Source organism: Habropoda laboriosa, unplaced genomic scaffold, assembly GCF_001263275.1.
Source record: "Habropoda laboriosa isolate 0110345459 unplaced genomic scaffold, ASM126327v1 scaffold88, whole genome shotgun sequence".
Taxonomy (NCBI): Eukaryota; Metazoa; Arthropoda; class Insecta; order Hymenoptera; family Apidae; genus Habropoda; species Habropoda laboriosa.
Window position 1 is genome coordinate 48,538 of NW_017100219.1, and position 13,454 is coordinate 61,991.

Genomic DNA, 13,454 nt, shown 5'->3' on the forward strand with positions numbered 1-13,454 from the left:
GAAGACTATCTGCGACGTTATCACGCTGTCGAGTACAGAAAGAATAAAACTTGCTACGTGAGTTCTGTGTGAGCGGTGTTGAAAAGTGTTCGCCGATTAGAAACCGCGATAGCTATCGAAAACTGTAGATGCATCTATGCGCGGGTAAACAATAGAAGTTACGTGTAATTAGTCGTGGAAGTAAATGACGTTGTGTCTTTCAGAAATCGGTCGAAACAGCTTTAGACTTGTGCTCGTACAAGTGTGAGAGCTCGAATGTAAAGCAGGACGGCGGCACGATAACGGGTTACCAATAACGATCCACGTGCAAGGTTACGAATCGCGTGATTACCGTAATCTGTGTAGTCGCTAGAAACGGTTAGAAAACGCGCACTACATACGGCCTATGAAATATAGAACGAAAATGAGTCATTGCACCGAGAACGGAAGTGATCAACAAAGGCTTGGCCGCTTGACATCGTTCATTAGCGTTTCGAAGATATTACGCTCGTCGGACCAGTGCAATCTGATTGGAGAACAGTCCCCGGCGTTCCAGAAAAATCAGAACGATCGTCTAGGTTTGCCAATCGCGTTACGATTCGTTGCTCTAAATACAATGTTACGTATGGTATATACTGTTTATTAGTACTTGTGTATCCTTGTTCTTCCGTTTCATCGCTTCCTTGTACGAAGAGATAAGGGTGGTATCGGCAACTGGGGCTATAAAACGACGACTGTGCACTTACTTTACGAGTGCCAGTGAATCATCGGTAATAACGATCACCGATTGTCGCTGTAGTCGGTACTCTTGGACCCACCTGTGGAGTTCGTAGAAACGGAGACGAATTGCGGACGCCTTTCGCGCGTTGGAAACCACATCGGACGCATCGATGTCTAGACCAAGGGGTGTGAAGTGCTTGTGACTTATCGGTAATAGGGAACGAATCAGAACTGTGCTAGAAACTTAAAAAAAAAAATCAATGCTCTCAATTAGCATAAGTGTACTACCGTCCAGGTGTTTCACGTGTGTCGCGACATTATTTTAATAATCTTGAACTATTTTTATTATACGAACGAAAATAGGAACGTTTTAACTGAAAGAAAGTCGTAACAAAGTACAAAAGTAGGTTTCTCGTAGGATCGATGCCGTGTTAATCATCGATATTACTTTCAAGCGACAGACGAGTCCATTCATCGAAGTGTACTCGAAGGGGAAGAGTAAGAGAACCGGTGAGAGGCAAATCGAACGGAAAGCAAGCAGTTTCATTGAGTAGCTTGGTTTTTCGTCGCCGTGCGATTGCCACGAATTACGTAATCGTAACGAAGAAGACAGAGAAAAAGAGAGCGAGAGACAGAGAGACATTGTGCAAAGCGCATCGAGGATGACCTTCGCAGCCTTCTCGTCTGTCTGTCTAACGTCGAGAGAGAAGAGTCCGGAGATAAGTTCGAGCGCAATTTAATTAATACTTATCCGTGATCGTTTCGTTTCGGTGTCAGAGAAGATCTGAGCTTGAAGAGGAGATGCGGCACGCGTGTCGGAAGAGATGACTCTGGGCGAGAGTGTGTACTTTACTGGCAAGAACGTAGACGGGATCTAAGGCAGCTGCAGTTGGTTATGTCGTACTTCTTCTGCACAGCAGGTGTATCGTGAGAAATGACGGTCACTTACACTGCCGAAGTCGCTACCTGCAGAGGTCTCGGTTGCTTTCTAAAATTACTCCTAAGGTAAGCGCTTTAGGTCTGGGCTCGATTCGCTCAGTCGACACGTTCGTTTTTGCGTGTGCTAACGAAAAGGTCGTCGGTGTGGAATATATTTTTTTTTTCTTCGTAACTTCATCTATATATAAGTATGACGATTTGCTGAAATAATTATCACGGTATATTTCTCCTCGGTCGAAGAGAAGCGCAAACGTATACGTACTCGATACTTATTAGACAACGTTCACTAACCAGCGAACGATCAATTTCCAAGGGAGATCGAAGTCTGCGCTGGTACATATACGGCGGATTCGGAAAATTGGTCCAATTAGCCAGCTATCGCTGGCTCGAAATTCTTATTAAACGGTATTTCCACTAACTTCCGTCATTCTGTAACCGCGAACTCGGAAGAATTCTAACGTAAATCGTGAGTCACGTGCACGCGAAGGATACCAAAGGGGGAAGCATAACCATTCGAAGGCCTCGTGCCTTCTCGAGGAGAACGTATCGAGTGAAGTCAGCGGGAAGATCGTATCGTTCGTTTCTCCGTATTTGTCGCATTCGTTAAACGACAGGGGCAATCCATCAAGGGCTTACGCGTTTCGCGTAACCAACCGCTGTTTACCAGGCTTGAATTTTATTATTGTTCCCGTCGTAAGAGGTGTGTTTGCTTTGCTAATTGAACAAATAAATCCCGCACCGAGCTATAAACGACGTTTACCATTTTTTTCTCTCTTTCCTTTTTCAATTGATTCTCCGTTGCAGTTGTATTTCCTGGTCGTTGACCCTTCTACTGCTGTATCAATTACACCGTATCCACGCTCGGAAGCGGCTCGTTTCGAGCTCCTTGCGCCTGCGATCGGTGCTCCGAATTCCGCGCGTGTCGTTCCTTTGTCTTTCAAAGAAGCGTTTGTCATCGGCTCTTCTGCCCTTTTGCCTCTCATCTCTTTCTCATTTTTGTCCACTTCTGCTCACAGTCGACGACTGATTTAACAACCACGAGAAACCTTAGAAAGGGCAAACGCTTTCGATAAATTTCATTCAGTTTTCAGGGTCTCCCGATGTAATTACGCCTAACCTATAATTAGCTCTCCTAAGAGTAAAATACAACTTAAGTACGTCTTCGAAATTACGTATTCACGTCGCGTACTTTTCTTTCACTCGTTACAATCGTAAGCTCGTTAACGATCCAACAGGCCATTAGCTGTCGCTCGTTTCACGCTTAAGAATATTTCCTCGTCACGCTCGAAAATACGGCATAATCGTGCGTAGGCCGTATCTAAAGTCGGCAAATCGACCCCCTCGTAATTCATTCGCGAGCTTAACGGATCGATCCGCGTTCGTCCCCCGTTTCACTCCGTATCAGAGACGTGGTTTACGTCGTCGCGTGTTCAACCGGTAAACACAGGCTCCGCTCGGCGGCCGCGGCAAGGGAGAATTGTGCGGAGACTCTGTTGCGCCAGTTGTCAAATTCAAGGATAGCTCAATTACGAACTATTCCTATATTCCTCGGGCCTGGATATCGCGTGATAGAGAAACGTCGGACACGAGAGGATCTCCCGGCGGTATGTCTTTCGAAACTCTTCGAACGTTATTCTCTCGATCGAGCTTCGTTCCGTAAGACTTGGGATACTTATCGTCGAGGCACTTAAAAAACACTTTAGGCGCTAAGTAACGTTATCGTGTTTATTTTGGTGAAAACACGGTACAACGATAGGAATGAAATTCTAAATCTCCTTTATCTCGCGGTATTTTCAGATACAATTAATCCGCTGTTAATACGGTTTTCGTTCTGTGATGCCCGGATTGCTCCAAATCCTCTACTGCCGAGGCGGAGTCTCTGATTCTATCTTTTTTGCTTTCTTCCACTCCATCAACCACTCTATTCTATAACGTTCATTAGGAAAATGTGTAACGAAGGTAAATCGGTGAGAAAAGTTGTCAGAAATGTTCTATATTTATGTATAAACTAACTGGAAGCTGAGGAGATTCGTAGACTCCGTATCGGGCTTTACGTCCTGAAAACGGTGTCTCGATCGTCGTTGCGTAGAAACAGAACTTTATTTAACAGAGATAGGGTAGGGTTTAGGGAAGATGGACCGTGGGTTGTGACTATGTAGGAGAGTTGGAAGGTGAAGAGTATCTCGTTCGTCAAATGGGTCACAGAGTTGATTGTATCATTTTTTGCAGATGGCGAGCGAGCATATACAAACTCGTCTGGCTGGACCTAGCTCTATTCCTCTTTATCTACTACTCCCTGTCGAGTATCTACCGACTAATATTGAACGAAGACCAGAAGAAGATTTTCGAGGCTGTGGTGGCCTACTGCAACGAGTACAGCGATCTGATACCGTTGTCTTTCGTCTTGGGTTTCTACGTTAGTATTGTCATGACCAGATGGTGGAATCAATACATGGTGATACCCTGGCCAGACTCAATCGCGGTTTTTGTGTCGGCCACTATTCATGGGAACGACGAGAGGGGTCGTCTAATGCGTCGAACCATCGTCAGGTATACAACAGTTTTCTGTGCCACGACAAAACGGTAACAATAGATATTCGATCGAAGTCAAGGAGAGGCGCGTAGTTTCAACCTTTATTCCAGTTCTACGAAGATAAAGCTACGTCGACAAAAGATGCTTGCTTTTGTTTCAGGTACGTGTGCGTTTGCCTGACGCTGGTATTGGCGATGGTCTCACCTCGCGTGAAAAAACGGTTCCCGACGTTGGAACATTTCGTAGATAGCGGTTTGCTACTGGAGAACGAGCTCGTTATATTTCAGAGTTTGAACTCCAAGTTCCCTAAGCCTAGCAAGCATTGGCTGCCGATCGTATGGGCGTCGAGTATCGTGACTAGAGCGAGAAAGGAGGGTCGCATTCGCGACGACTTCGCCGTGAAAACGTTGATAGACGAGCTAAACAAGTTTCGCGGTCTCTGCGGTAGCCTGATGCACTACGATACCATTAGCGTTCCTTTAGTTTACACTCAGGTAGGAGATTCTCGAAAAGTCACTGAAATCGTGTACAACGTGTTCGAATCTAACGTCTGTTTTCTGTAGGTAGTAACGTTGGCTGTATATACGTACTTTTTAACGAGCGTTATGGGTCGACAATGGGTACAGAATTCGTCCACGTCGACTATCGATCTCTATTTCCCAGTATTTACGACGCTGCAGTTCTTCTTCTACATGGGTTGGTTGAAAGTGGCGGAGACCTTGATAAACCCATTTGGCGAAGACGACGACGACTTCGAAGTTAACTGGATAATCGATAGAAATTTACAAGTACCTCGCTTAACGCAGACTATATACCGTTATCTCCTTTTTGATATACACCTCCCTGCTAATTTTCATAAATTATCTCGCCAAGGTTGGCTATCTCATCGTTGACGAGATGCATCACGAGCATCCAGAATTAATTCGTGATCAATATTGGGACGAGATCTTCCCCACGGAACTTCCTTACACGGCTGCGTCGCAGGCCTTCCGCGAGGAGCACCCGCAACCATCTACGGCTGGAATTCAATTATCCGCGGCTCAGCAAGAACTTCAACCATCCTCGGTCAGAATCGACGAACTGGCGGGGGAGTATCACCAGAAGTTCCATAGCGATATGGCCGACGACGCTGCGTCCGGTATACATTTCACGGCGACCGGCAGAATGTCAAGGTTGGTCACGAAGAATCTCGCACGCCACTTTGTAAATGCTACCTTGTAAACGCTTTTACTTCGCTTTAAACGCGATCAAACTTTTATTTGAAAACTTGATATCTGTAACGCTTGACCAGGAGTGCCACCGAAAGTGGTAAAATAGCGAGGTAATGATATTTGCTTTTGTATATTCGTTGTGCTAGCCTAGCAGTTGAACGTCGAGAAACGGTTGAAAAGTATTTTTGTGGAACGGCAAGTGTGTGTTTATTTGTAGAAGCGCTAGCAGAGTGAGCAATCGGGACCGCACTCTGAGCGGGGGTTCCACTCCCAGTAATTTGGGGGGTTCCCTAACGAGAGTGAACAGCGTGACTAGCGTGTTGAAACGATTATTCAGCAAAGAAGATAGGCCAGATGGCGGCACGTCGAGTGGTACCAAAACCCCAGGAAGACTGGCGACATCGAGTTCAGCTGCTTCGTTGCAAAATCGAGCCGTTGGTACGTCTAACAATTCTTCATTTTTATAGACATTCGAGTACCTGGCTGTTTGGCTACGTTTAACAAATAATTACAAATAGTCGGAGGTGGCTCGATGAGGATCGGAGTAATCAAAGAAGAGGCAGACGAGCAAATGACTCTAACTTCGATGAAATCGGACAAGAAACCTCACGTGCAGAGCATATTTTCCCCGGGACCACCGCCTCCCAGTGCTCCCGTCGCTGTCCCTGGTATGGAATATATGAGAAACGGAGAAATATTTTCGTCCAGTGCTCCTGCAACTGGAGTAATGGAGGGAAGTAACGGCGGTAGCAATGACATAGTATACGTGCCCGAGTCAAGGTTAATAGCTGCAATTTTCCTCTTACATGTTCTTCCTGTATCGCTTCTCTTTCTTGCAAAGTGAAATTCTTTGGATTCCAGGACGCAGCGTACCACGCAATCAGCAAGATCGAGCATCGCATACGAGCCAGCGTCGAGTTACGTTAGCAGTGTCATGGCGGACGATCTTATAAGCACTAGAAGTTCTTCGTGTACGAGTGTTAACTCCGACGACGAATTCACGAAATTAAAGACAGAAAGAGAGAAACAGAGGCGCGATAGAATCGAACGAAGATTAGCTAGGAGCACCAGCGGTCAGAATAATTTACTTAGCGGTACATCGAGGAGCCCCTTGGACAATGAGCACCTTTTGTTAGCAGAATTAGCGAATACGTCGCGTTTGTCCATGTCACAGGGGGATCACGACGAGAAAAAAAACATCGAAACCGATCGTCTTTAGCAAAATCATCGATGGTTTTTCTTTGAAGTATAGCTTGGAACGTGTAACGAGTATTAGAGAAACGATTAAGAGAAATTATATTTGTAAGGAAGACTACCGATCAACCGTGTGATTGAAGTACGTGTAGCGATTCAGGCGATCAACGTCCATTAAGTTATTATACGAACTTGCTATTAGGATAAAATTGTCGGAAAGTAGAAAGAAGTACGCGGCGAGTAGCGAAGTGAAGTTTGAGTATAATTGACGTAAGTTAAGAAAGTGTATGGAGCTAATGGGAGCAGTTTATAAACATTCCGTTCAGGGAACGATAAAATACTTAACGTAATTTCGATCACGTATACGTAAAATTGATTAGAATATTTTGGCGACTGTTGCAATTTTACGTGTATTGTAAATCTTTTTCATATTTTGCTAATATATAAATAAAAATTCAATTTACTCTGATACAATTGCTCTGTACAATTTCTAAGATAGATAAAGGTTATGCATAGGTGGTGTAATATATCCAAAGATTACGCGCGTAAGTATAAACGTTGAAAATTATTGCCACTAAATTTAAAATGGTGGTTTTGCTATACATATACCGGTATACCTCCCACTTCAAGTTGTACGTATCGAAGAATGACAATAATTACGGAAACGTTGTCATCGATTGCATCGCCTTAAAGTTCAAGGATTTTATACATCTGTATTTAGCAAGTGTTTCTAGTTGAACCAAAGTTATCCGAAATTAACGGAAAGCTTCTAAAAAATAGGGATAACTATTTAACTCTCGTTTTTTACGTAAAGTAAATATTAGCATGAAAAATGAGAAACGTAAGTAGATAGCGCAGGATAGTCTAGAACTGGAGGTGACATTAACCTCTCTTTTTTATTTAATTTTCGTGGCTTCAAAATGTTAGGTTAAGGACGAAGGAGATCTTTAAATTTTTCTACAAATTTCAACTGTTGTAAGGATATTAAAAGTGCCTGCCCTGTGCCTATACGTATACAATCGGAAAAGTGGCTACTTGACATTTGTTTTATCATTTCAATGATAAGGTCACGTAAATTAAGTTTCTATTGTTTCGAATAATACACGATCGGTGTTACGCTCAAAAAAACTAGCGCTTTTGTATGACAAAACGCGTTCGAGCACGCACATTCCAGGAATCGTAAGGAAATTTAGGTCGATGACAAAGTCGATAAAGTGATCGCACATTCACAGGATAACTTTAATTTCATATTTTTCTTACGTTTGTATCTTGTATTTGCAGTATCGCGCACATCTTCAGCTAGTGTAGCCTAGTCGCGAATCAATGTGTAAAAACGTATGTAGGAAAAATAGAAGTTTAGTGAAAACTTCGAATCAAACAGCACGCCAATCAATTTTATACTACGAGGAACAAAAGCAAAACGAATAGTCGTAAAAATGACAAGTATAATGTATATCGTGTAAATACGCATGTATAAAGGCCTACACTTACATAGCATAATTGACACTCGCTACTGCCTCTGTGCATAGTTCACGCTAGATAAAATGTGTCTTTCATTTTGGAATTACATTCCAGGACGCGAATAAATCTTATGGTGCTCACGGTTAAGCGTTTCGTTTAACAGTATTACAGTATTCAACTACCTTCTTGGAATGTCTATCAGAAACATTAATTTTTTCTGAATAAACAAGAGTGAATAACAAACACAAAATGTCTTTTATGTATTACGAAATACCGAAATTCGTCCTTTCTGTAAGTTAATTCAAATCAACATTTTCATTACTCCCCCTTTACAACTTTGTTGCTAAAACCTTTACTTTCCTCTACTTTCGTTGTTTCATTTCTTCAATTTTTGAACCAAAGAAACGACCACTATCCCTATTATTTTCGTAATTGTTACATTTTGTAATATCGGTTATATTAAGAAATTTCTTCTTATTATTTCTACACACAATTTTATTTATCGCGTGATACAGCCTTATCATTGTTATTATTCTAAAATTGTATTAGAATTCGTTTAAAAATTCCCGCCGAAGATTAGCATAAAAAAGGCGCCATAGGATGTCGCGAGAGTCGGTGGAATGGAGAAAAAAATGAGGGTGTTCGTGCGTGTTCGGGTGAGTTCGGAGAGAATCGGGCATCGTCGTCAATGTTCGCGAGCAGGCGTCGGCGGCGTTCGGTAGTGGGGGCCGTCAGTGGGTAGCCGTCGGCGAGAGGTGGCGGTGGTTTTGTACGGTGAAGAAAAGAGGGGTTAAGTGAGCCGTGCCGGGCCGTAGAAGCGAGGTAGCGGTGGCGCGGCCCGTGCTCGTGCCATAGGGCCTCTGCCAGCCAGCAGTGCATTCGTTTACAAGATGGCAGACGGTCCGTCCGCGGAAGACGCGGCCACCGACCTGGGGGACAGTGATTCTCGTTTAACCAGGGATAGACACAAACGTCAGGATGCGGCGTCTTCGATTACGTCGTTGAGCACGGGCCAGGATATCGCGAGACGCGTCCACGAAGACGCCACGGTGCTCGAGAGTCATCCTCAGCAACATCATCGGCAACAACATCGTCCTCTCCGTCGTAATTGTCATACCCATCCTCATCCTTCTCGTCGGCATCCCGGTAGTAACGCGAACGGTAATAATAACAACAGCAACGGTAATATCAACAACAATAACCACCATCATAATCACCATTATCATCGTCGGGAGCACGAGGATAACGAAGCGGTGGACGGTAACGAACGCGTTAGTAAAAACGAGAGTGGTAGTGGTATTAGTGTTGACACGACGTGCGTTGTTCCGTTTACGTCACCGACCAGCGACGACTACGACGAGTACGACGACGACGAGGAGGAAGAAGACGAAGAAGACGAAGAGGAGGAGACCGATACAGTGAACGCGGGGAAGAAGAAAGGTGTATCGAAAAAGTGTCGTGGCGGTGTGGTACGGATCGATGTAGTAACAAAGACTGTGAAAAAAAAGGAAGAGAGCAATAGCGTTAATAGTAATAGTAACGGTAACGGTAGTAGTAATAATAATAATGGTACGAGTGGTGGCGAGGGTGGCGTGATGACCGGTCACGCGACGCGCGGTGGTGACAATGCCGCCTCCTCGGTCGGCGACGGTCGACGGTCGAGGTCCGCGGCCGTCGACGCTGCTTTTCTCGACGCGAGTGCTCCGAACGATCGTGTGACGACGACGAGCAGCGAGATGAGCGAGTGTCGTCGTTTGAACCGCGGTAACGTGAACGACAACGTCCACAAACACCAGGAGGGGGATGGGGACGAGGACGAAGAGCAAGCGTTAGAAAAACCGAATAGTCGTCTCGGATGCGATACGAGCCGCGAGACAAGCAGAGAGGACGAGGACGCGGTGCGAAAGACGGACGGGATCGCTAGTGATGGTAGTAGTAGTAGTGATGGTGGTAGTGGTGTTGGTGCTGCTGCCGCTGTTTCTGCTTCTGGTGGTGCTGGTGCCGCTGGTGTTACTGCAAATGGCCTCGTCGCCGGCAGGCATCAGGGCAGCCCTTTCAAGGGACAGGTTAGGACGGCCGAGGACACCCTCGTTGGCCCTTGCGGCAAGAAGCGGTGCGCCGATCGATACGACAGCTCCGAGAGTTCTGACAGGTGAGTGAGCGAGATAGCTTTTCCTCTTCTGTCTCTCGTGGTTCGACGAACGCCTCGAGGAACGGACCGGGAGTAACAGAAGGAACGAACCGAGAGACTAGAAAGAAAGAAACGCGTGGTGTGCCTTTGCTCCGTGTACGTGTATATACACACGATCTATACACACCATCCCGTATTCGTATCGTTTACTTCCTATCTGTACTCTGCGTTTCCTTGTCGCGCGGAACGTAGGCCATCGCGCGTTTATAACAATACACAATCTCGGAGCAAGAGCATTCGGTCGAGTTGTGTAGCCACGCAGTGTTTACGTTCGGACGATGCGTTTTTTTTTTGGAGCAGTTTTTCTCTCTCTCGGAAGTTCGCTCGGTATCGTCTGGAGGAGCCACTTGTATTCGACGGAAGAACGCGAAAGTAATATAACAAATACACAAGGCTACGACGAATTTCTCGTGTCCCTAATTGAACCTACCTTTTCCCACGGCAAGAAAAACATGGTTGACCAGGAACGAGTGTGTAGGTCGAATCTTGGGGTATCGCAATTAGTGCGAAGGCGCGTTCGACAGCAGGCCAGGGGTCGTTGTACCGCGGTTACGAGACCGACAACCGTGGCTGCGTTCGATCTGTGTGCGCGGCGTGTTTATAGGTTCGTAGATGCTGCCAACTTGCTCCCTCCCTCTCTGTCTCTCGCTCTCTTCCCTCTTCCACTCGGTGCTTCCTTTTCTCTCTCTCTCTCCCTCTCTCTTTTTCTCTTCCGTCCCTCCGTCTGGCCCTCGCCCTACGCGCGAACTTATCACGCTAGAGGCAGCGTTTCGTTTCTCGATTCGGTTGCTACCCACGGGAGCTTCGAGACTCCTCGTTTTCCTTCGCGTTTCCACCACTACCGTCGTAAAAGTGTAACGCTCGTTTCGTGACTCGACTGTTCGCGACTGTAAAACAAGCTTCTAATCGCATGTACCAAAACGTACATACACCGTATTCTCCACTTTTCTTCGCGGAGATTAGCTTGCGTGCGCTTCTCGACGGGAAAAGGGGACGCAATAAAACTTTACTATCCTAACGGTTCTTTGCCGCGGTACACTGCTAAACTCGAGCGTTTCTTACCAACAAAATACTTCGCGTTACCTTTCAAGCTAAACCACCACGCCATTGTACCTCTCGTGCTCGCTCGCTCGCTCGCTCGCTCGCTCGCTCACTGGCTGGCAATCTTTTCCGTTCAGACGAAACTTCCGTTTACCCGTTTTCTCAACCAGCCTAGGGGAAAGCGTTACACGTTGCCCGCCTAACCTTGCCGCTCGATTCCTGTTTATTTTTTCTCCGTCGTTCCTCGCTGCTTATTCGTACAGAGGAAAATTTACACGTGTAATTATTTTCAACGTAAATTTCATTCAGGCGGAGATCGAAAAGCTACCGGGAGTTTCGTGCCGGATAATATTTTAGGTTATGGTTTATCGCACGAGGGAGCAGGTTTATTTCTTCCAGCGGTATTTTCAACACTGTTCCAACGACTCGTCGTCGCGTTTATCGCTCGCTGGAAGTGGCGTGCTATTCGTTAGGATGCAGACGTAATTCATTCCGACTACGATTCTCACCAACCAAAATCACACCTCGTATCCTCGCTCAACAATGTTTTTTTTTCCTTCGGTTTAATCGCTCGTATTTGAGTTTAAGCTGCGATAAAGATTATCTGGTTTACCCAGAAATCTAACTCAAACATAAACCTCGCGCCTTTTTTCTTTCATTCTTCTCTAGCGAAAATAGACTTTTTCCGGAAGTCGATTAAATCGTATCTAACTCCGACAATTTATACCTTCTCTATTCGGTATACCGGTTAGAATTTATCGAAATTGCTCCAGCTGTCCGATCGTTAGATTGCATTATAAATCCTGACCGCTGTAAAATTAAAACGATTCTGGATGTCCGGCTAGAGTTGGAAGGTGGCTGCCCTGCGTCGTTAGTTTCCGTCGTAAAATAAATTCGTCGCTTTTGTCTTATCGGCGAGCGTGGAAACTAGTCGAACGAGTCGTCGTCGTCGTTCGAACGAAATTCGTTCGAACTGGTCGCCGCAGATCACGTGACACCAGATACCAGCCGCCATTCTTTTTCCTAACCCCTTTCCAGTCCGAACGTATATGTTACCGATTTTTGAATAAAGCATTCTGTATTTACAACGACAAAGTGTAAAAACATTCTTCGTTTTAAAATAAGGCAATGGGAAGGCTATTACATACACAAGCAGAGAAAACCTCTCGATTCGATAATTTGTTTTCACGTGGAGCGTTGAGATGATTATCCCAATGTTACATCTTTTTCGCTGATTTTTCGTTAGAAACGCGAACGGCAGAGGGCGGAGAAGAAGTGTAATGGCTGTTGGACGGTTGTAAGATAGTTTTGCTCGAAGAAGGCTCGTTCTGCACGGCGGACGATTGCGTCACGCGGCGATCACGATTCACGATCGTCCGGGGAATACCTTGGATCGCGCTTTTTACCGCGCCACTCGTTCATTACCGGATTACGGCATCGTCGATCGATGCCTGTCCGTGGACACGTGACCGCTGATAACTCGCGATGAAAAGGTGCTCGGAGGAACTGACTTCCCTCGAGCAAACTCGTCCATCTTCTTTCTTCTTCGATTCTACTCCGGAGTCACGTTCTGTTCTCCGGCAATCATCACGGATGACCTTTGATTTTCCCGCTGAACTGGTGTATCTGCTCTTGTGTGAAAAATGAAATGGAATTTTTTTCGGTTTTGAGGATTATTTCGTCGCTTCGGTGATTATGGAAAATTAACGATCGGCGCTAATTTATATGAAAGCTTGTTCTTTTGAAATTTTGAGGTTAGGTTTTTAGACTCGTGGAGTAAAGAAGGAACGATTAGTGATGAAAACTGAAAGTTTGTCGAAGGTATTGTTTAAACATTTGTCAAATGTTGTCCTGTTCATTTGAGACAGGAAAAGCAAAGAGAAGGTTTTGTTCTCTAGGAAATCGCGCGGAGAGCAAATCTCAATTCGCGAAAATAACTGGAAAATTGAGAAAATGGCGGCAGTTTGAACGAAAACTTTCGATTTTCGTCGTAATTCTTCACTTCATCCTGCAGTTAAACACGTTAACGTAAACAATTTCGTTATTTCTCGTGGTTTGCCCTCTTCAGGAGATATTCACCCAAAAGTCTGCAAAGGTAGACAGGAATCGGTCGAATATTTACAAAGTGACGCTGTAAACTGAAATTTGAAAAAAGTAGTTTCGGAAAGAAACGCGTTCTTGGTCA

The 13,454-nt window shown here is 45.2% G+C and overlaps 2 protein-coding genes across 2 annotated transcripts in view; both read left to right on the plus strand.

Annotated features, from left to right (window-relative positions):
- The first annotated feature begins 1,619 nt into the window (after window positions 1–1,619).
- LOC108570962 (bestrophin-4) lies at window positions 1,620–6,962 on the plus strand. The gene is made up of 8 exons (XM_017932900.1): window positions 1,620–1,704; window positions 3,868–4,188; window positions 4,332–4,665; window positions 4,735–4,959; window positions 5,045–5,343; window positions 5,600–5,820; window positions 5,901–6,162; window positions 6,244–6,962. Exons 1-8 carry the CDS (start codon window positions 1,634–1,636, stop codon window positions 6,599–6,601), a joined length of 2,091 nt encoding a protein of 696 aa, XP_017788389.1. The 5' UTR covers window positions 1,620–1,633; the 3' UTR covers window positions 6,602–6,962.
- A 2,663-nt stretch (window positions 6,963–9,625) lies between these two features.
- LOC108570964 overlaps window positions 9,626–13,454 on the plus strand; it is a 117,981-nt gene continuing 114,152 nt past the window's right edge. The window contains exon 1 of the mRNA XM_017932902.1: window positions 9,626–10,189. Coding sequence (XP_017788391.1) covers window positions 9,633–10,189 — 557 coding nt within the window. The 5' untranslated portion in view covers window positions 9,626–9,632. The remainder of the gene's footprint in view (window positions 10,190–13,454) is intronic.